This window comes from Diceros bicornis, chromosome X (assembly GCF_020826845.1).
Source record: "Diceros bicornis minor isolate mBicDic1 chromosome X, mDicBic1.mat.cur, whole genome shotgun sequence".
NCBI classification, from domain to species: domain Eukaryota; kingdom Metazoa; phylum Chordata; class Mammalia; order Perissodactyla; family Rhinocerotidae; genus Diceros; species Diceros bicornis.
The window spans coordinates 110,430,385-110,452,235 of record NC_080781.1 but is presented as its reverse complement, the minus strand read 5'-3'; the positions used below and the strand labels follow the sequence as shown (position 1 = coordinate 110,452,235).

The 21,851-nt window shown below is 55.1% G+C and overlaps 3 protein-coding genes across 3 annotated transcripts; all 3 read left to right on the top strand.

Annotated features, from left to right (window-relative positions):
• LOC131400581 (rhox homeobox family member 1-like) lies at nt 1–1,300 on the top strand. Its single transcript, XM_058535293.1, has 2 exons — nt 1–360; nt 999–1,300. The coding sequence occupies exons 1-2, from the start codon at nt 44–46 to the stop codon at nt 1,087–1,089; spliced, it is 408 nt and encodes a 135-aa protein (XP_058391276.1). The 5' UTR covers nt 1–43; the 3' UTR covers nt 1,090–1,300.
• Nucleotides 1,301–10,147: 8,847 nt separating this feature from the next.
• On the top strand, nt 10,148–11,447 carry LOC131400580 (rhox homeobox family member 1-like). The gene is made up of 2 exons (XM_058535292.1): nt 10,148–10,507; nt 11,146–11,447. The coding sequence occupies exons 1-2, from the start codon at nt 10,191–10,193 to the stop codon at nt 11,234–11,236; spliced, it is 408 nt and encodes a 135-aa protein (XP_058391275.1). The 5' UTR covers nt 10,148–10,190; the 3' UTR covers nt 11,237–11,447.
• Nucleotides 11,448–20,301: 8,854 nt separating this feature from the next.
• Nucleotides 20,302–21,601, top strand: LOC131400579 (rhox homeobox family member 1-like). Its single transcript, XM_058535290.1, has 2 exons — nt 20,302–20,661; nt 21,300–21,601. Exons 1-2 carry the CDS (start codon nt 20,345–20,347, stop codon nt 21,388–21,390), a joined length of 408 nt encoding a protein of 135 aa, XP_058391273.1. The 5' UTR covers nt 20,302–20,344; the 3' UTR covers nt 21,391–21,601.
• The last annotated feature ends 250 nt before the right edge of the window (nt 21,602–21,851 follow it).

Genomic DNA, 21,851 nt, shown 5'->3' with positions numbered 1-21,851 from the left:
TCTCTTTTCCTCTCCGGAGACGAAGCCCTCCGCGATCTCAGGGATGGGAACAGGAGGAGACATCGTCGAGGAGGATCGAAGGTCCGAAGCTGAGCAGGGAGCAGCGGACGAAGGAGAACAAGGCCAGGTTGGCGCAGGAGCTCGGGGCCCCGTGGACCCGGAGAAGGAGGAAGGCGGCGGCGGCTGGGAGCCCCCGCAGCAGGAGCAGCAGCTTCAGGAGCCCTCCCACGTGGCCCCCGAGGGTCTGCAGCCCCGCGACAGGCAGCCGGGCCTCCCCCGCCACACGTTCACCGGGTTGCGCCTGAAGGGGCTGGAGAGCGTTTTCCAGCGCACTCAATACCCCGACGTGTTCAGCGCGCGGTAAGCCGCTTGCTCTGGAGGCGCCCGGTGCTCTAGGGCGCTCGGGCTCCTCCGTCCAGTCCCGGGGCGCCTGCGGGGCTTTCCCGGGTCTCTTTCCCTCCACTCCAGAGCCAGAGCTCCCCAGCGGGCTCCAGGCCACTGGAGTCTGCCCGCCCTTGAGCCCGCGGTGGGGGCGATGCCCACCGCGCATCAAGGGAAATGTCTGCAGGCAGTACAGCAGTGGCTCAAGCCAGGGAACTTTGGCCGCGCTCCTGTTTGGGGAAAGCGGGTTCTGTTGGATCAGGACGGATCAGGGGGAGGAGAGTGAGGCACCGTCGTGCAAGTGCACGGCTGGATCTTGCCTTAACTTACAAGGGTGATCCTTTGGTCCTCGTGGAATTCTCGTGCATTAGTCTTGAGTTTGAAACCCTACCTTAAGAATCGTGAATCCTGAGTCCTGAGTTTCTCAGCGCTCCCTTAAGCTTTGCACACAAAGGAAAATCGCCCCTGAAGCCAGGCTGGAGCTGGCTGTGACCCAAGCGCACAATGCTGGGGCATTTGGGAGGAGAGACGCTGGGAAGCCAGCATGAAATGCGCATTGTCTATCTCGCGACCCCCACGACTCCCGATAGTGACTGTTTGCCATTTTCTCCCCTCAGAAAGGAGCTCGCCTTCCTCCTGGATGTGGCTGAACCCAGAGCGCAGGTCAGTGAACCTGAACACGGCGATTCTGCAGGGCCGCCGGTCTAGAACCTGCTTCAGGACTTGGACACTTTGGTTCTAGTCGTTCTCACCTTGTTGTTTTTTGTTGCCCTTTCCATGTCTGGGGAGCGAGTTTTGAAATGTGGGGGCTTTGGCAAGTGGAACCTGGGATATGTCGGGCCCCGCCTATGGAAATTGCCCATTCTCAGAGGGAGCGTGAGTTCCTAAAGGGAAAACAATAAAATCCAAGAGAACCCAACCGCTTCTCCTCTTCTCTGTACAAAATGAAAGATGAGTAAAGGTCAGTCCTTCTCACAGTGCTGGTATCTTTTCGGCAGCACTTCTGCGTGGAGTCATGTCGGGGCTCAGTGTCCTTTGGGAAGGATGCACCTTCATGCACCGAGGGCCTAGGTGAGGAGAGGGGTCAGCTGTTTTCACTGACGTCAAATGTTGAACACCGGGCCCGAGCTCTTAGCTACATGAGTGAATTTAGGAATATTCAGGCCCTGGGGTCAGGGAGTAACCCACACCCAGAGATCACACTACACGAGTCACGCCTGTGTGTTTCCTGATGCCGGGAGCCTGGCGGGCGGGGAGACAGCGGGAAAGTCCAAGGGCCTGGTCCTCCTGCTCTTGCTGTCAGCCTGTAGGAAAGCAGGGCAGGAAGGGGCAGCCCGACAGTTTCCCTTTCCGCAGTGCTTCCGTGTGTCAGACTGGAAAGGTTGCTGAGAGGGTGACATCGTGGCGGAGGCTGGGAGGCAGGTGTGCCAGCTGGAACTCTGTCTCAGCATCGCAACAGACAGAAACGATGTTGAATCAGGTTCCACTGACCTAAGAAGGGTGAAAAGGTTAGAGAAGAGTTCCTTACAGTCCCACTTCTACCTACAGATGTGGCACAGGTTCCACTTTAGGACTGAGTATTCTCCTGAGGAATTTCTCACATCTAATGATAGACATATATATGTACATGTCTGGCGTGTGCGTGAGGAAGATTGGCCATGAGCTAACATCCGTTGCCAATCTTAGTCTTTTTGCTGAGGAAGATTGGCCCTGAGCTAACATCCGTGCCCATCTTCCTCCAATTTTTATATGTGGGACGCCGCCACAGCATGGCTTTGTTAAGCGGTGCGTAGGTCCGCGCCCTGGATCCCAGCCCACCAACCCCGGGCCGCCGAAGCGGAGCGTGTCAGCATAACCGCTATGCCACCGGCCCGGCCTGTAGTGATATGTATTTTTGATGGTACTGTTTTGGAGAGGTGGGTTTTGTGGAATTTCTTCTTCTTGAGGGGGGGCGTGGGGGCGGCTTTCCATTCAGGCCAGAGTCTTACCTGTGTTCATTTGAAATACCTTTGGATTTGCTCAGGCAATGATGACTAATCTGTAGGTGCACAGGTTACCACGTGAGACCGTAGAGAACCATCAGTTGGATTAGGAGAGAATTTGTCCGAAAGAGAAACCAAATCCAGGCTGAGTTTCCTAGCTCTGCTCCACGGTGCGCCTGTGAGTGCAGTGATGGGAAGGGGCTGCAGGTCCGGTCTTGGTGAGTTGCAGTGAATCGAGACCCACTTGGACTAAATTTTCCTCAACCCTACAGGCTGAAATATCAAGGCGGTGTCCGGGGCGTCAGCAACTCTGCTGTCCCGGTCAGCCGAGCCACAAACCCCCTGGGCCCTCCATAACCAGCCCTTCCTTGCCACACCATCTTTTTTCAGTCCCCAGAGGTTTCAGAGGGTGAAGGGCCCCTTAGACACCCTTGAGGGAAACCTGTTCAAAAATCCAGCCTGCTCCCATTGACTATTTCCTTTAGACGGAAGGAGCTTTGACCATGCTCAGCTTCCCCCACACCCCGGGGTGTGGGGGGGACACTATCCCTAGAGAGCAGGGGGCAGAGGCAGCAGGACAGCAGGATGCTCCGCCGTCAGGAGACCGACACGTCTTCATCCCGTTACCAGGCGTGGCATGAAGAGCAGGGAGTGGGTGCCGTTCACCAGCTAGACCCGCATCCGAGAGCCAGGAAAACCAGCAAAGACTATTGAAGGTGGGAGGAGAGAGACAAAGCAAGAAGGCTAGTCCAAACTTGGCACAGAGTAGACGCTCACCGAGCCAAAACAGAACCCAGGTTCCGATGCAGATGCGTTCCTGACATCTCCTTCCACAGCCCCCATCCCAAGGTCACGCAAGAGGAGCTGCCTTTCCTCTTTTGCTCTCCTGCCTACCCTCCTTTGATCTCAACTGGTCTCCTGAAGGGAGTCCACCAGAATGGAGATATTCATAAGGAAGGAGGGAAAGTCCCACCAGGGAGGGAGGGTCTCACAATGTGATGGGCCCTGGCCCAGGTCCCCAGCCCTAACACCCCAAGACACATCCAGGCTGGTCCTATTTCTTCACTTGGACCAGCAGACATTTCCAAGAATATCCAAAGAATGCTATGGGCCCAGCCACCACCTCAAAACCTCCACCGCAACAGGGAGTCAGACCGAGATCTTGCCTGGTGTTCCGTTGGGCCTGCTGCCCTTTGTTTCACATAGAGACTTAGCCTTCGGGGGTCTCCATGGCCAAACCTGTCCTTCCGTTAGGAATGTATTCTATCCTTTCCAAACTCCGCCTAACCTCCAGCTTACAAGAGTGTTCGCTCCACTCTTTCCCAACGAGACCCAAGGAGGCAGACCACGGTGCTGGTCAAGATGGGGGTGTGAAGAGATGAGGAAAGAGAGCTCCTAGTCATCCGGTGGCTGTCCGAGAAGTAGCAACCAAATCCAAGGCCACAAATTGAGGTCCGTTCGCCTCGGCCTGCTCCTTCTCACCCTTCCTTCCCCTGAGAACCAGGAGAGGACTTGAAGCCACAGGCAACAGACCAATGGGATTTGGGATAACTCTTCACCCTCCCTCGACCTCTCAGGGCCTGTACAAACGAACCTTGTTACTGCTTTACCGAGTGACCGCCCCAAGCCCAAACTCTGCTTAGATTCCTCACTCACGAAGCGCCCGAGCCTCAATGTCTTTGTCCCGTCAGTTCCTCACAAACTGATGGTTTCTTTGTCTAAAACGTATAAAAATGCTTGCTTGGGTCATTTCTTCAGGTCCCATTTCTGTGAGACCTCCTTACGTACAAGTCAGTACGGTTTTTTTCTCTCTCTCCTCTCAGTCTGCCTTGTGTCAATGTAACGATTAGACCAGCCCTAAGAACCCAGGAAGGTGGGGGCGGGGGCATGTCCGCCGGCCTGACACAGAAGTGCAACGAGCGTGTGTCTCAGTAACTCGTTTTTCCAACAAGAAGTGAGCATTGATAGATGGTAGGGTTGTGTTTTTCACATCCACAGATTTAAGTAATTCTTCTTATCTCTAGAGAGCCATAGCTAACTATATACCACTCATTATTTCTAGGAATGATCCATCCTTCCTTTAAAATAAGGTTACAGACGAGCAGTATGTTTTCCATCATCTGGGCTTCAAGCGCTTTTCCAGTTATACCTCTGAGCCTCTAGTTAGATGTTGACATAGGTGCCACTACTGATCTACCCGTTCCATGCCTCCCTTCTTTCCTTACTCGTTATCTACCTTTCCAAGATCTTCAAGAGGAGAGAAGTGGCGCCTCAGAAGAATGTGCTTTTCAACGTCCTGGTTTCAATTACCTTTCTAGGTTTCCCCAGTTGTCTCTGGAGGAGTAGGTACCCGATTACCACGAATCATCGCTAGGACTAACAATTCCCCGTTGTTCCCGCGGGAAACGGGGAATTGAGAGAGATCTGTTTCTCAGCTTCCTGCCTTCACCGACTCATTCAGATCGTATCCAGTTGTCTCTATATGAGTCTAAACTCGATCAATTCCTTTCCTTACAGTACTACTTCCACAGTCCAAGGAGATAGGAAAATTTAGACGTGAGAAGGGAGAAGGGCTTTTCCAACATCCTCAATAGACCAGTGTATCTTGTTGTATCTAGATCCCTCTGATAACTAGTCACCTAGGGAGGACCAATTTCCTCTTGGACTAGTGCGCTGCTTCAACAACATAGAAGAATGTAGACGTGAGAATAACTCGCTTTCCATTTCCCGGTCGCATGTCACGATCGCCGGCTAGCTCCGCTCAACTTGTCGCCTAGGGACCCTCCGCTCTCTCTTGTACTAGCTCCTTATTCAGACGAGAGAGAAGAAGCTGGTGTGGAGAAGAGGGATTTTACAGCTCCCCGGATTCATCGATTCTCTCAGTCACCTCTAGTTCACACCGGTAAAGGAGCTGCCTAGGTATCACTAGTTCTGTCTGGCACTACGCCTGGATTCCCACAGGAAATGTGAATTGAGGGTTGAGAAGATGGTGTGTGGGGGCTGGGTGACTTCCACTTCAGTTCTGGAAATGAGCCCCAAATGGCCTCTGTCTGTTGGCCCCTGGCTTGTCTATGTCTTCGCTGCAGGCTGACACCTCCGCCCTCAAAAGCCTGCTGGAGACCCACTCCCATTTTTACACATCCACTTGTTTTCCTCATAGAGGAAAGAACCATATGGGGAACCATTTGGAGCCCGGCTGCTTGACGTACCCCGTGAGGTTGTGCCCCACACCTGCTCGCCACAGATAGGAGAAGGCCTGGGCCCCAAAGACCGCAAGTCGCCGCTGCCCCTCGGTGCTCTGTGACCCAGATAGTCTCCAAGGTGCTGCTAGGTGACGTCCCCTAGACGCGGAGGCCCCCGCGCTGATCCCCTTCTCCCGCAGGCGTTCACTCGCCTTCCTCCCCCTCCCGAGGGCGGCACCCACGGGCCTTAGCCTCTCTGGACAGGCTCCTGCTGTGAAGGACTTCCCCACTCACAAAGCTGGCAAGTCCTGGCCCAGAGAAAGCTTGTGTGTCCTACTGCCACCTTGTGGTCATCCGTTTGTCCTCGGTCAGCCCAGAAATCCCTTGCACGTCTACAACTCATTCCCCTGGTTGACTCCAGGTAGCCCTAGTTCACAGCTGACCTAGATCCCACTGCATAGCTCTTCAATTTTAACTGCTTGTTAGAACAAGGAAGAAGAATTTGGACATGAGCTGATGCTGGTCTTCAGCTTTCTGGTGTGGACTGGTTATTCTAGTTATCACTAGTTATCCGTACTCAGATAATCATCTAGGGCCCCCTCCGTATCTATGGTACTGACTCATTATTCCAAAAGAAAATCGGAATTTAGATTTCAGAAGAATGTCTGTTTCCACTTCCGGGCATCAAGGAGTATTCGGGGTTCTCTCTAGAGATCTCCTGGAAGCGAGTTTCCTGTGCACCACTATTCATCTCAGACTGATCGTGCTTTCAACCTAAAATAGAACGTTCGATTGAGAGGCTATGTTTTCCAATTCAAGGAAGGCCTCCACTCCTTCCACTCATGTTCCTTGGGTGATTAGTTCCCTCTGCACCCGGGTTCATCTACATTAGTAACTTCTGAATGCAGCCAGGAGAAGAAGAATTGAGAGTCCGGAAGAAGCTACATCTCAGCGCCTAACTTCAACTACTTATTCTGGACATCTCTAGCTCTCTCGAAGGAAGGAGACACCTGGTGCCAATATCTATAGGACGCAATCCCTGTTGCGACACGACCTGAGACTCATATTACTTTATTGTGGTAAAATACACATAGCATAGCATTTACCCTCTTAACCCTTTGTAAGTGTACAGTTCAGTGGCATTAAAGACGTTCCCAGGGTCGTGCCGCCATCGCCACCATCCATCTCCAGAACTTTCTCACTTGCCACACTGAAACTCCATCCCCATTCAACAATAACTCCCCAGTGCCACTTCTCCCAGCCCCTGGGACCTACCGTTCTCCCTTCCGTCTCCATCAATCTGACTACTCTAGGGACCTCATGTAAATGGAATCATACGATATTTGTCCTTTGGTGTCTGGCTTCTTTTGCTTAGCTACACGTCTGAAAGGTTCAGCCGTGCTGCGGCGCGTGTCAGAACCTCATTCCTCCGTCAGGCGAAATAATCTTCCGCTGTGTGTATAGACCCCGTTTTGTCTACCCGCTCCTCCGTCCCTGGACGCTTGACTTGTCTCCACCTCTTGGCTCTTGTCCACAGTGCTGCTCTGAACACGGGTCTACAAACCTCTGTTCAAGTCCCCGCTTTCAGTCCTTTGGGGGTGTATACCCAGAAGTGGAATGGCTGGATCCTCTGGTCATTCTGGGTGTCATTTTTGGAGGAACCACCGCACCGTTTTCCACAGCGGCTGCAACATTTGCGCTCCCACCGGGAAGGCCCAGGGTTCCGGTTTCTCCAGGCCCTGGCCAACACGTCTCCTTTTCCCTTGTGTTGAGACTCGCCAGCCTGCTGGGTGTCAAGTGGTCTGTCATTGCGGTCTGGCTGCAGACCAGCACTTGAGAAGAGTATGTTTTCAGCCCTCTGGCTTCAAATGCTTATTCGGCTTCTATACGGTTGTCTCTACTGAAATCTTAACTAAGTCATTGTCGTGATCTGCGTTACTCAGTGAAGAGTCATAACAGAAGAAGTGAGAAGAGTGTGCTCCCCAGCATCCTAGAGTCAAAGTGTTCTAGAGATCTGGGAAAGTAGTTACCTGGTTACTACTAGGTATCTTCGTCCTGATGCATCCTTTCAATAGGAAATAAGAGTTCTGGAAATCTTATCATAAAGAATTACAAAATGTTGTATATCTTGTTATAATTATAAGGAATTCATGGAAATTTCAGATGTGAGCGACCACACGAGCCGAACTGTAAGGGATGTGCCAGCTCGGCTGATGCCAGCCAGGAGCATCACATGGTAGGTCTCTGATGCTATATCGGATCCCGAGCCACAACCGATCCCAGGCTCTCCAGCCAAGAGAGGGTGAGGCCTGCAGAATCCAGCCAGAGCCAGCCTGAGGAGGAGACAGCTTGCTTCAAGTCAGGGGGGAGGCCGTGGGAGGGAAATCCCTTGATGGCTTTTTCCAAGTGAATTCAACCATCATCCTGTAACCGGTTTCCTACCCACCCTCGGGGAACAAGAGGCAGAGGCAAGGTATCTTTCTGTGTTTTGCACAGTAGGTGAGGTGAGTAGGGCCCACCATACCTTGAGGGGCTATGAAAATGGTTTCACTTAATTTATTAAATGGACCTGATGACAATGGTGGCTGTGAAGGTCAAAATAGGGTGAGTCCTGTACATTGTCAAGCATGTGGACCATTCTCAGAAGCTCCTGTCGATACTGCTCAGGATATTAACACGTCCCGGGGCGCCTGCAACACCCTTGTTGAAGGGAGGGACAGAGCCCTCACTCTGCCCTGGCTCTCTCTCCCTTTTTATTTTTTATTTTTATTTATTTATTTATTTATTTATTTATTTATTTATTTATTTATTTATTTATTGCTGAGGAAGATTGGCCCTGAGGTAACGTCTGTTGCCAATCTTCCCCTCTTTTTCTTCGTTTTTGCTGAGGATGATCTCTGCCCGTCCTCCTCTCTTTTGTATGTGCGGTGGCGCGGCAGCACGGCTTGATGAGCAGTGCGTGGGTCCGCTCCCGGGATCCGAACCTGCGAACCCCAGGCCGAAGAAGCAGAGCGGGCGGACCCGACCACCACGCCACCGGGCGGGCCCCCTGGCTCTCTTTTATGTGACATGTATCAGGGGAGAACAAGAGCTCAGGAAGACAGGTCTGGAGGAAGAGAGAGGGAAGAAGAGGACGAGGGGGAGGAGGGAGAGGAGTGCATGGGAGGGAGGAGGAGGAAAATGACCGCGAGGAGGGGGAGGAGAAAACAGCGGGAACTAACCCAAGTCCACAGCACCCGACCAGCACAGGAAACCCGCGCGCTTTTTAGGGGACCTGCAGCCAGAGGCGTGGTGGCGGAGCACAGCACGGAGGATGTCGCATGCTCCACAATCGCGTCCAGGGCCAAAGCAAGGGCCACGTGCAGTGTGAGCATTCTCGGATGCAAGAAACACTGGGCAGGCTTCTACACTTGTGCTCTGACGGGGGTCGGGGGTCGTTACTCCCAACCTGGAGTACTTGTTGCTTTCGCAAGGGATGGCTTGGGTTTCTTGCACCCTGCATCTGAGCACCCAGAGAGCTCCGCAAACACAGGCCCAAGCTCCCTCTCCCCCGCACCGGTGGAGAGCACGGCTGGCTCTGCTTTCAGCGCATTCTTGCAAAAACCCAGCAAGCAGTCTCCTAGCTCATTCTTGCCTCTGAACCACTAGCCCGATTCCTGGACCTCGGGGGCGCATGGAAGAGAACCAGAGTCCCATTCGTTCTTGGGGAGGGGAGAGTCCTGCTCCCAGCCCACAAGGCAAGGGAAAGGACCTTCCCTTCAGCGCGCTGGGGCTGCTAGGGGCTCCGCGCTTTCTCCAGCCCTCTGTGTGCATCTCTCGCTCTGCAAGACCCAAGGGCAAGGAGCCCCGCGCCCAGCGGCGGGCCTCGAGGGCCAGGCGGAGAGACGTTCTCCCGACACTGCCCCAAGGGCTCCCGGGGTTCGTGTGAGGTCTCGTTGCCCCGCCCCTACCCGCGCCCCAAATCCGCGGGCACCATCCAGCAAAGCCCCTTCCTCAGGCCAGTCCCCCGGCCCCGACGGACGCGGGAGGCGTCAGCTAAGCCGCAAGTTGGAGCTCCCCTGCCCCACACTTGCACGCCCCCTCCCAGCACCCTGCCGGCCAGCGCTCCACCCACTTGCGGGCCCCGCCCCGGCCGCCCGCGCGCCCCAGCAGGTCCCACCCACCGCACGCACGGCGCGACTGCACGTGAGGAGAAGAGCAGTCGTCTAAGCCGGAGCCTGGAGACCTGGCCGCTGGAGCCGATGCGCTATAAAGCGAAGCCGGCGCCAGCAAGAGGACCCCGCCCAGGGATGGCCGCGGCTCGCCGCGCAGAGTCTGCGGGGGCGCCCCGCTGCGTCCGCGGCATGGAGCCTGCGCCCGGGGGCAGCCGCCGGGGAGTCGTGGAGCTCCGGGAAGAACTGCAAGGTGAGTGCCTGGACCGGGACAGGTGCTTTGGGCAACTCCAGGAAACGTCCTTTCCCTGGGAGAGGCGGGAGCACGGGACGCCGCTGCTGCGCCGCCGCCTTCGCTGCTCTCAGCTCGCGGGCCTGCGCCTCCCTCTGCCCCCCGCCCCCCGCCCCCGGCCCCCGGCCCCCGCCGCCCGCGCTCCCACGCCCGGATGTGTCTCTTTTCCTCTCCGGAGACGAAGCCCTCCGCGATCTCAGGGATGGGAACAGGAGGAGACATCGTCGAGGAGGATCGAAGGTCCGAAGCTGAGCAGGGAGCAGCGGACGAAGGAGAACAAGGCCAGGTTGGCGCAGGAGCTCGGGGCCCCGTGGACCCGGAGAAGGAGGAAGGCGGCGGCGGCTGGGAGCCCCCGCAGCAGGAGCAGCAGCTTCAGGAGCCCTCCCACGTGGCCCCCGAGGGTCTGCAGCCCCGCGACAGGCAGCCGGGCCTCCCCCGCCACACGTTCACCGGGTTGCGCCTGAAGGGGCTGGAGAGCGTTTTCCAGCGCACTCAATACCCCGACGTGTTCAGCGCGCGGTAAGCCGCTTGCTCTGGAGGCGCCCGGTGCTCTAGGGCGCTCGGGCTCCTCCGTCCAGTCCCGGGGCGCCTGCGGGGCTTTCCCGGGTCTCTTTCCCTCCACTCCAGAGCCAGAGCTCCCCAGCGGGCTCCAGGCCACTGGAGTCTGCCCGCCCTTGAGCCCGCGGTGGGGGCGATGCCCACCGCGCATCAAGGGAAATGTCTGCAGGCAGTACAGCAGTGGCTCAAGCCAGGGAACTTTGGCCGCGCTCCTGTTTGGGGAAAGCGGGTTCTGTTGGATCAGGACGGATCAGGGGGAGGAGAGTGAGGCACCGTCGTGCAAGTGCACGGCTGGATCTTGCCTTAACTTACAAGGGTGATCCTTTGGTCCTCGTGGAATTCTCGTGCATTAGTCTTGAGTTTGAAACCCTACCTTAAGAATCGTGAATCCTGAGTCCTGAGTTTCTCAGCGCTCCCTTAAGCTTTGCACACAAAGGAAAATCGCCCCTGAAGCCAGGCTGGAGCTGGCTGTGACCCAAGCGCACAATGCTGGGGCATTTGGGAGGAGAGACGCTGGGAAGCCAGCATGAAATGCGCATTGTCTATCTCGCGACCCCCACGACTCCCGATAGTGACTGTTTGCCATTTTCTCCCCTCAGAAAGGAGCTCGCCTTCCTCCTGGATGTGGCTGAACCCAGAGCGCAGGTCAGTGAACCTGAACACGGCGATTCTGCAGGGCCGCCGGTCTAGAACCTGCTTCAGGACTTGGACACTTTGGTTCTAGTCGTTCTCACCTTGTTGTTTTTTGTTGCCCTTTCCATGTCTGGGGAGCGAGTTTTGAAATGTGGGGGCTTTGGCAAGTGGAACCTGGGATATGTCGGGCCCCGCCTATGGAAATTGCCCATTCTCAGAGGGAGCGTGAGTTCCTAAAGGGAAAACAATAAAATCCAAGAGAACCCAACCGCTTCTCCTCTTCTCTGTACAAAATGAAAGATGAGTAAAGGTCAGTCCTTCTCACAGTGCTGGTATCTTTTCGGCAGCACTTCTGCGTGGAGTCATGTCGGGGCTCAGTGTCCTTTGGGAAGGATGCACCTTCATGCACCGAGGGCCTAGGTGAGGAGAGGGGTCAGCTGTTTTCACTGACGTCAAATGTTGAACACCGGGCCCGAGCTCTTAGCTACATGAGTGAATTTAGGAATATTCAGGCCCTGGGGTCAGGGAGTAACCCACACCCAGAGATCACACTACACGAGTCACGCCTGTGTGTTTCCTGATGCCGGGAGCCTGGCGGGCGGGGAGACAGCGGGAAAGTCCAAGGGCCTGGTCCTCCTGCTCTTGCTGTCAGCCTGTAGGAAAGCAGGGCAGGAAGGGGCAGCCCGACAGTTTCCCTTTCCGCAGTGCTTCCGTGTGTCAGACTGGAAAGGTTGCTGAGAGGGTGACATCGTGGCGGAGGCTGGGAGGCAGGTGTGCCAGCTGGAACTCTGTCTCAGCATCGCAACAGACAGAAACGATGTTGAATCAGGTTCCACTGACCTAAGAAGGGTGAAAAGGTTAGAGAAGAGTTCCTTACAGTCCCACTTCTACCTACAGATGTGGCACAGGTTCCACTTTAGGACTGAGTATTCTCCTGAGGAATTTCTCACATCTAATGATAGACATATATATGTACATGTCTGGCGTGTGCGTGAGGAAGATTGGCCATGAGCTAACATCCGTTGCCAATCTTAGTCTTTTTGCTGAGGAAGATTGGCCCTGAGCTAACATCCGTGCCCATCTTCCTCCAATTTTTATATGTGGGACGCCGCCACAGCATGGCTTTGTTAAGCGGTGCGTAGGTCCGCGCCCTGGATCCCAGCCCACCAACCCCGGGCCGCCGAAGCGGAGCGTGTCAGCATAACCGCTATGCCACCGGCCCGGCCTGTAGTGATATGTATTTTTGATGGTACTGTTTTGGAGAGGTGGGTTTTGTGGAATTTCTTCTTCTTGAGGGGGGGCGTGGGGGCGGCTTTCCATTCAGGCCAGAGTCTTACCTGTGTTCATTTGAAATACCTTTGGATTTGCTCAGGCAATGATGACTAATCTGTAGGTGCACAGGTTACCACGTGAGACCGTAGAGAACCATCAGTTGGATTAGGAGAGAATTTGTCCGAAAGAGAAACCAAATCCAGGCTGAGTTTCCTAGCTCTGCTCCACGGTGCGCCTGTGAGTGCAGTGATGGGAAGGGGCTGCAGGTCCGGTCTTGGTGAGTTGCAGTGAATCGAGACCCACTTGGACTAAATTTTCCTCAACCCTACAGGCTGAAATATCAAGGCGGTGTCCGGGGCGTCAGCAACTCTGCTGTCCCGGTCAGCCGAGCCACAAACCCCCTGGGCCCTCCATAACCAGCCCTTCCTTGCCACACCATCTTTTTTCAGTCCCCAGAGGTTTCAGAGGGTGAAGGGCCCCTTAGACACCCTTGAGGGAAACCTGTTCAAAAATCCAGCCTGCTCCCATTGACTATTTCCTTTAGACGGAAGGAGCTTTGACCATGCTCAGCTTCCCCCACACCCCGGGGTGTGGGGGGGACACTATCCCTAGAGAGCAGGGGGCAGAGGCAGCAGGACAGCAGGATGCTCCGCCGTCAGGAGACCGACACGTCTTCATCCCGTTACCAGGCGTGGCATGAAGAGCAGGGAGTGGGTGCCGTTCACCAGCTAGACCCGCATCCGAGAGCCAGGAAAACCAGCAAAGACTATTGAAGGTGGGAGGAGAGAGACAAAGCAAGAAGGCTAGTCCAAACTTGGCACAGAGTAGACGCTCACCGAGCCAAAACAGAACCCAGGTTCCGATGCAGATGCGTTCCTGACATCTCCTTCCACAGCCCCCATCCCAAGGTCAAGCAAGAGGAGCTGCCTTTCCTCTTTTGCTCTCCTGCCTACCCTCCTTTGATCTCAACTGGTCTCCTGAAGGGAGTCCACCAGAATGGAGATATTCATAAGGAAGGAGGGAAAGTCCCACCAGGGAGGGAGGGTCTCACAATGTGATGGGCCCTGGCCCAGGTCCCCAGCCCTAACACCCCAAGACACATCCAGGCTGGTCCTATTTCTTCACTTGGACCAGCAGACATTTCCAAGAATATCCAAAGAATGCTATGGGCCCAGCCACCACCTCAAAACCTCCACCACAACAGGGAGTCAGACCGAGATCTTGCCTGGTGTTCCGTTGGGCCTGCTGCCCTTTGTTTCACATAGAGACTTAGCCTTCGGGGGTCTCCATGGCCAAACCTGTCCTTCCGTTAGGAATGTATTCTATCCTTTCCAAACTCCGCCTAACCTCCAGCTTACAAGAGTGTTCGCTCCACTCTTTCCCAACGAGACCCAAGGAGGCAGACCACGGTGCTGGTCAAGATGGGGGTGTGAAGAGATGAGGAAAGAGAGCTCCTAGTCATCCGGTGGCTGTCCGAGAAGTAGCAACCAAATCCAAGGCCACAAATTGAGGTCCGTTCGCCTCGGCCTGCTCCTTCTCACCCTTCCTTCCCCTGAGAACCAGGAGAGGACTTGAAGCCACAGGCAACAGACCAATGGGATTTGGGATAACTCTTCACCCTCCCTCGACCTCTCAGGGCCTGTACAAACGAACCTTGTTACTGCTTTACCGAGTGACCGCCCCAAGCCCAAACTCTGCTTAGATTCCTCACTCACGAAGCGCCCGAGCCTCAATGTCTTTGTCCCGTCAGTTCCTCACAAACTGATGGTTTCTTTGTCTAAAACGTATAAAAATGCTTGCTTGGGTCATTTCTTCAGGTCCCATTTCTGTGAGACCTCCTTACGTACAAGTCAGTACGGTTTTTTTCTCTCTCTCCTCTCAGTCTGCCTTGTGTCAATGTAACGATTAGACCAGCCCTAAGAACCCAGGAAGGTGGGGGCGGGGGCACGTCCGCCGGCCTGACACAGAAGTGCAACGAGCGTGTGTCTCAGTAACTCGTTTTTCCAACAAGAAGTGAGCATTGATAGATGGTAGGGTTGTGTTTTTCACATCCACAGATTTAAGTAATTCTTCTTATCTCTAGAGAGCCATAGCTAACTATATACCACTCATTATTTCTAGGAATGATCCATCCTTCCTTTAAAATAAGGTTACAGACGAGCAGTATGTTTTCCATCATCTGGGCTTCAAGCGCTTTTCCAGTTATACCTCTGAGCCTCTAGTTAGATGTTGACATAGGTGCCACTACTGATCTACCCGTTCCATGCCTCCCTTCTTTCCTTACTCGTTATCTACCTTTCCAAGATCTTCAAGAGGAGAGAAGTGGCGCCTCAGAAGAATGTGCTTTTCAACGTCCTGGTTTCAATTACCTTTCTAGGTTTCCCCAGTTGTCTCTGGAGGAGTAGGTACCCGATTACCACGAATCATCGCTAGGACTAACAATTCCCCGTTGTTCCCGCGGGAAACGGGGAATTGAGAGAGATCTGTTTCTCAGCTTCCTGCCTTCACCGACTCATTCAGATCGTATCCAGTTGTCTCTATATGAGTCTAAACTCGATCAATTCCTTTCCTTACAGTACTACTTCCACAGTCCAAGGAGATAGGAAAATTTAGACGTGAGAAGGGAGAAGGGCTTTTCCAACATCCTCAATAGACCAGTGTATCTTGTTGTATCTAGATCCCTCTGATAACTAGTCACCTAGGGAGGACCAATTTCCTCTTGGACTAGTGCGCTGCTTCAACAACATAGAAGAATGTAGACGTGAGAATAACTCGCTTTCCATTTCCCGGTCGCATGTCACGATCGCCGGCTAGCTCCGCTCAACTTGTCGCCTAGGGACCCTCCGCTCTCTCTTGTACTAGCTCCTTATTCAGACGAGAGAGAAGAAGCTGGTGTGGAGAAGAGGGATTTTACAGCTCCCCGGATTCATCGATTCTCTCAGTCACCTCTAGTTCACACCGGTAAAGGAGCTGCCTAGGTATCACTAGTTCTGTCTGGCACTACGCCTGGATTCCCACAGGAAATGTGAATTGAGGGTTGAGAAGATGGTGTGTGGGGGCTGGGTGACTTCCACTTCAGTTCTGGAAATGAGCCCCAAATGGCCTCTGTCTGTTGGCCCCTGGCTTGTCTATGTCTTCGCTGCAGGCTGACACCTCCGCCCTCAAAAGCCTGCTGGAGACCCACTCCCATTTTTACACATCCACTTGTTTTCCTCATAGAGGAAAGAACCATATGGGGAACCATTTGGAGCCCGGCTGCTTGACGTACCCCGTGAGGTTGTGCCCCACACCTGCTCGCCACAGATAGGAGAAGGCCTGGGCCCCAAAGACCGCAAGTCGCCGCTGCCCCTCGGTGCTCTGTGACCCAGATAGTCTCCAAGGTGCTGCTAGGTGACGTCCCCTAGACGCGGAGGCCCCCGCGCTGATCCCCTTCTCCCGCAGGCGTTCACTCGCCTTCCTCCCCCTCCCGAGGGCGGCACCCACGGGCCTTAGCCTCTCTGGACAGGCTCCTGCTGTGAAGGACTTCCCCACTCACAAAGCTGGCAAGTCCTGGCCCAGAGAAAGCTTGTGTGTCCTACTGCCACCTTGTGGTCATCCGTTTGTCCTCGGTCAGCCCAGAAATCCCTTGCACGTCTACAACTCATTCCCCTGGTTGACTCCAGGTAGCCCTAGTTCACAGCTGACCTAGATCCCACTGCATAGCTCTTCAATTTTAACTGCTTGTTAGAACAAGGAAGAAGAATTTGGACATGAGCTGATGCTGGTCTTCAGCTTTCTGGTGTGGACTGGTTATTCTAGTTATCACTAGTTATCCGTACTCAGATAATCATCTAGGGCCCCCTCCGTATCTATGGTACTGACTCATTATTCCAAAAGAAAATCGGAATTTAGATTTCAGAAGAATGTCTGTTTCCACTTCCGGGCATCAAGGAGTATTCGGGGTTCTCTCTAGAGATCTCCTGGAAGCGAGTTTCCTGTGCACCACTATTCATCTCAGACTGATCGTGCTTTCAACCTAAAATAGAACGTTCGATTGAGAGGCTATGTTTTCCAATTCAAGGAAGGCCTCCACTCCTTCCACTCATGTTCCTTGGGTGATTAGTTCCCTCTGCACCCGGGTTCATCTACATTAGTAACTTCTGAATGCAGCCAGGAGAAGAAGAATTGAGAGTCCGGAAGAAGCTACATCTCAGCGCCTAACTTCAACTACTTATTCTGGACATCTCTAGCTCTCTCGAAGGAAGGAGACACCTGGTGCCAATATCTATAGGACGCAATCCCTGTTGCGACACGACCTGAGACTCATATTACTTTATTGTGGTAAAATACACATAGCATAGCATTTACCCTCTTAACCCTTTGTAAGTGTACAGTTCAGTGGCATTAAAGACGTTCCCAGGGTCGTGCCGCCATCGCCACCATCCATCTCCAGAACTTTCTCACTTGCCACACTGAAACTCCATCCCCATTCAACAATAACTCCCCAGTGCCACTTCTCCCAGCCCCTGGGACCTACCGTTCTCCCTTCCGTCTCCATCAATCTGACTACTCTAGGGACCTCATGTAAATGGAATCATACGATATTTGTCCTTTGGTGTCTGGCTTCTTTTGCTTAGCTACACGTCTGAAAGGTTCAGCCGTGCTGCGGCGCGTGTCAGAACCTCATTCCTCCGTCAGGCGAAATAATCTTCCGCTGTGTGTATAGACCCCGTTTTGTCTACCCGCTCCTCCGTCCCTGGACGCTTGACTTGTCTCCACCTCTTGGCTCTTGTCCACAGTGCTGCTCTGAACACGGGTCTACAAACCTCTGTTCAAGTCCCCGCTTTCAGTCCTTTGGGGGTGTATACCCAGAAGTGGAATGGCTGGATCCTCTGGTCATTCTGGGTGTCATTTTTGGAGGAACCACCGCACCGTTTTCCACAGCGGCTGCAACATTTGCGCTCCCACCGGGAAGGCCCAGGGTTCCGGTTTCTCCAGGCCCTGGCCAACACGTCTCCTTTTCCCTTGTGTTGAGACTCGCCAGCCTGCTGGGTGTCAAGTGGTCTGTCATTGCGGTCTGGCTGCAGACCAGCACTTGAGAAGAGTATGTTTTCAGCCCTCTGGCTTCAAATGCTTATTCGGCTTCTATACGGTTGTCTCTACTGAAATCTTAACTAAGTCATTGTCGTGATCTGCGTTACTCAGTGAAGAGTCATAACAGAAGAAGTGAGAAGAGTGTGCTCCCCAGCATCCTAGAGTCAAAGTGTTCTAGAGATCTGGGAAAGTAGTTACCTGGTTACTACTAGGTATCTTCGTCCTGATGCATCCTTTCAATAGGAAATAAGAGTTCTGGAAATCTTATCATAAAGAATTACAAAATGTTGTATATCTTGTTATAATTATAAGGAATTCATGGAAATTTCAGATGTGAGCGACCACACGAGCCGAACTGTAAGGGATGTGCCAGCTCGGCTGATGCCAGCCAGGAGCATCACATGGTAGGTCTCTGATGCTATATCGGATCCCGAGCCACAACCGATCCCAGGCTCTCCAGCCAAGAGAGGGTGAGGCCTGCAGAATCCAGCCAGAGCCAGCCTGAGGAGGAGACAGCTTGCTTCAAGTCAGGGGGGAGGCCGTGGGAGGGAAATCCCTTGATGGCTTTTTCCAAGTGAATTCAACCATCATCCTGTAACCGGTTTCCTACCCACCCTCGGGGAACAAGAGGCAGAGGCAAGGTATCTTTCTGTGTTTTGCACAGTAGGTGAGGTGAGTAGGGCCCACCATACCTTGAGGGGCTATGAAAATGGTTTCACTTAATTTATTAAATGGACCTGATGACAATGGTGGCTGTGAAGGTCAAAATAGGGTGAGTCCTGTACATTGTCAAGCATGTGGACCATTCTCAGAAGCTCCTGTCGATACTGCTCAGGATATTAACACGTCCCGGGGCGCCTGCAACACCCTTGTTGAAGGGAGGGACAGAGCCCTCACTCTGCCCTGGCTCTCTCTCCCTTTTTATTTTTTATTTTTATTTATTTATTTATTTATTTATTTATTTATTTATTTATTTATTTATTGCTGAGGAAGATTGGCCCTGAGGTAACGTCTGTTGCCAATCTTCCCCTCTTTTTCTTCGTTTTTGCTGAGGATGATCTCTGCCCGTCCTCCTCTCTTTTGTATGTGCGGTGGCGCGGCAGCACGGCTTGATGAGCAGTGCGTGGGTCCGCTCCCGGGATCCGAACCTGCGAACCCCAGGCCGAAGAAGCAGAGCGGGCGGACCCGACCACCACGCCACCGGGCGGGCCCCCTGGCTCTCTTTTATGTGACATGTATCAGGGGAGAACAAGAGCTCAGGAAGACAGGTCTGGAGGAAGAGAGAGGGAAGAAGAGGACGAGGGGGAGGAGGGAGAGGAGTGCATGGGAGGGAGGAGGAGGAAAATGACCGCGAGGAGGGGGAGGAGAAAACAGCGGGAACTAACCCAAGTCCACAGCACCCGACCAGCACAGGAAACCCGCGCACTTTTTAGGGGACCTGCAGCCAGAGGCGTGGTGGCGGAGCACAGCACGGAGGATGTCGCATGCTCCACAATCGCGTCCAGGGCCAAAGCAAGGGCCACGTGCAGTGTGAGCATTCTCGGATGCAAGAAACACTGGGCAGGCTTCTACACTTGTGCTCTGACGGGGGTCGGGGGTCGTTACTCCCAACCTGGAGTACTTGTTGCTTTCGCAAGGGATGGCTTGGGTTTCTTGCACCCTGCATCTGAGCACCCAGAGAGCTCCGCAAACACAGGCCCAAGCTCCCTCTCCCCCGCACCGGTGGAGAGCACGGCTGGCTCTGCTTTCAGCGCATTCTTGCAAAAACCCAGCAAGCAGTCTCCTAGCTCATTCTTGCCTCTGAACCACTAGCCCGATTCCTGGACCTCGGGGGCGCATGGAAGAGAACCAGAGTCCCATTCGTTCTTGGGGAGGGGAGAGTCCTGCTCCCAGCCCACAAGGCAAGGGAAAGGACCTTCCCTTCAGCGCGCTGGGGCTGCTAGGGGCTCCGCGCTTTCTCCAGCCCTCTGTGTGCATCTCTCGCTCTGCAAGACCCAAGGGCAAGGAGCCCCGCGCCCAGCGGCGGGCCTCGAGGGCCAGGCGGAGAGACGTTCTCCCGACACTGCCCCAAGGGCTCCCGGGGTTCGTGTGAGGTCTCGTTGCCCCGCCCCTACCCGCGCCCCAAATCCGCGGGCACCATCCAGCAAAGCCCCTTCCTCAGGCCAGTCCCCCGGCCCCGACGGACGCGGGAGGCGTCAGCTAAGCCGCAAGTTGGAGCTCCCCTGCCCCACACTTGCACGCCCCCTCCCAGCACCCTGCCGGCCAGCGCTCCACCCACTTGCGGGCCCCGCCCCGGCCGCCCGCGCGCCCCAGCAGGTCCCACCCACCGCACGCACGGCGCGACTGCACGTGAGGAGAAGAGCAGTCGTCTAAGCCGGAGCCTGTAGACCTGGCCGCTGGAGCCGATGCGCTATAAAGCGAAGCCGGCGCCAGCAAGAGGACCCCGCCCAGGGATGGCCGCGGCTCGCCGCGCAGAGTCTGCGGGGGCGCCCCGCTGCGTCCGCGGCATGGAGCCTGCGCCCGGGGGCAGCCGCCGGGGAGTCGTGGAGCTCCGGGAAGAACTGCAAGGTGAGTGCCTGGACCGGGACAGGTGCTTTGGGCAACTCCAGGAAACGTCCTTTCCCTGGGAGAGGCGGGAGCACGGGACGCCGCTGCTGCGCCGCCGCCTTCGCTGCTCTCAGCTCGCGGGCCTGCGCCTCCCTCTGCCCCCCGCCCGCCCCCCGCCCCCCGCCCCCGGCCCCCGGCCCCCGCCGCCCGCGCTCCCACGCCCGGATGTGTCTCTTTTCCTCTCCGGAGACGAAGCCCTCCGCGATCTCAGGGATGGGAACAGGAGGAGACATCGTCGAGGAGGATCGAAGGTCCGAAGCTGAGCAGGGAGCAGCGGACGAAGGAGAACAAGGCCAGGTTGGCGCAGGAGCTCGGGGCCCCGTGGACCCGGAGAAGGAGGAAGGCGGCGGCGGCTGGGAGCCCCCGCAGCAGGAGCAGCAGCTTCAGGAGCCCTCCCACGTGGCCCCCGAGGGTCTGCAGCCCCGCGACAGGCAGCCGGGCCTCCCCCGCCACACGTTCACCGGGTTGCGCCTGAAGGGGCTGGAGAGCGTTTTCCAGCGCACTCAATACCCCGACGTGTTCAGCGCGCGGTAAGCCGCTTGCTCTGGAGGCGCCCGGTGCTCTAGGGCGCTCGGGCTCCTCCGTCCAGTCCCGGGGCGCCTGCGGGGCTTTCCCGGGTCTCTTTCCCTCCACTCCAGAGCCAGAGCTCCCCAGCGGGCTCCAGGCCACTGGAGTCTGCCCGCCCTTGAGCCCGCGGTGGGGGCGATGCCCACCGCGCATCAAGGGAAATGTCTGCAGGCAGTACAGCAGTGGCTCAAGCCAGGGAACTTTGGCCGCGCTCCTGTTTGGGGAAAGCGGGTTCTGTTGGATCAGGACGGATCAGGGGGAGGAGAGTGAGGCACCGTCGTGCAAGTGCACGGCTGGATCTTGCCTTAACTTACAAGGGTGATCCTTTGGTCCTCGTGGAATTCTCGTGCATTAGTCTTGAGTTTGAAACCCTACCTTAAGAATCGTGAATCCTGAGTCCTGAGTTTCTCAGCGCTCCCTTAAGCTTTGCACACAAAGGAAAATCGCCCCTGAAGCCAGGCTGGAGCTGGCTGTGACCCAAGCGCACAATGCTGGGGCATTTGGGAGGAGAGACGCTGGGAAGCCAGCATGAAATGCGCATTGTCTATCTCGCGACCCCCACGACTCCCGATAGTGACTGTTTGCCATTTTCTCCCCTCAGAAAGGAGCTCGCCTTCCTCCTGGATGTGGCTGAACCCAGAGCGCAGGTCAGTGAACCTGAACACGGCGATTCTGCAGGGCCGCCGGTCTAGAACCTGCTTCAGGACTTGGACACTTTGGTTCTAGTCGTTCTCACCTTGTTGTTTTTTGTTGCCCTTTCCATGTCTGGGGAGCGAGTTTTGAAATGTGGGGGCTTTGGCAAGTGGAACCTGGGATATGTCGGGCCCCGCCTATGGAAATTGCCCATTCTCAGAGGGAGCGTGAGTTCCTAAAGGGAAAACAATAAAATCCAAGAGAACCCAACCGCTTCTCCTCTTCTCTGTACAAAATGAAAGATGAGTAAAGGTCAGTCCTTCTCACAGTGCTGGTATCTTTTCGGCAGCACTTCTGCGTGGAGTCATGTCGGGGCTCAGTGTCCTTTGGGAAGGATGCACCTTCATGCACCGAGGGCCTAGGTGAGGAGAGGGGTCAGCTGTTTTCACTGACGTCAAATGTTGAACACCGGGCCCGAGCTCTTAGCTACATGAGTGAATTTAGGAATATTCAGGCCCTG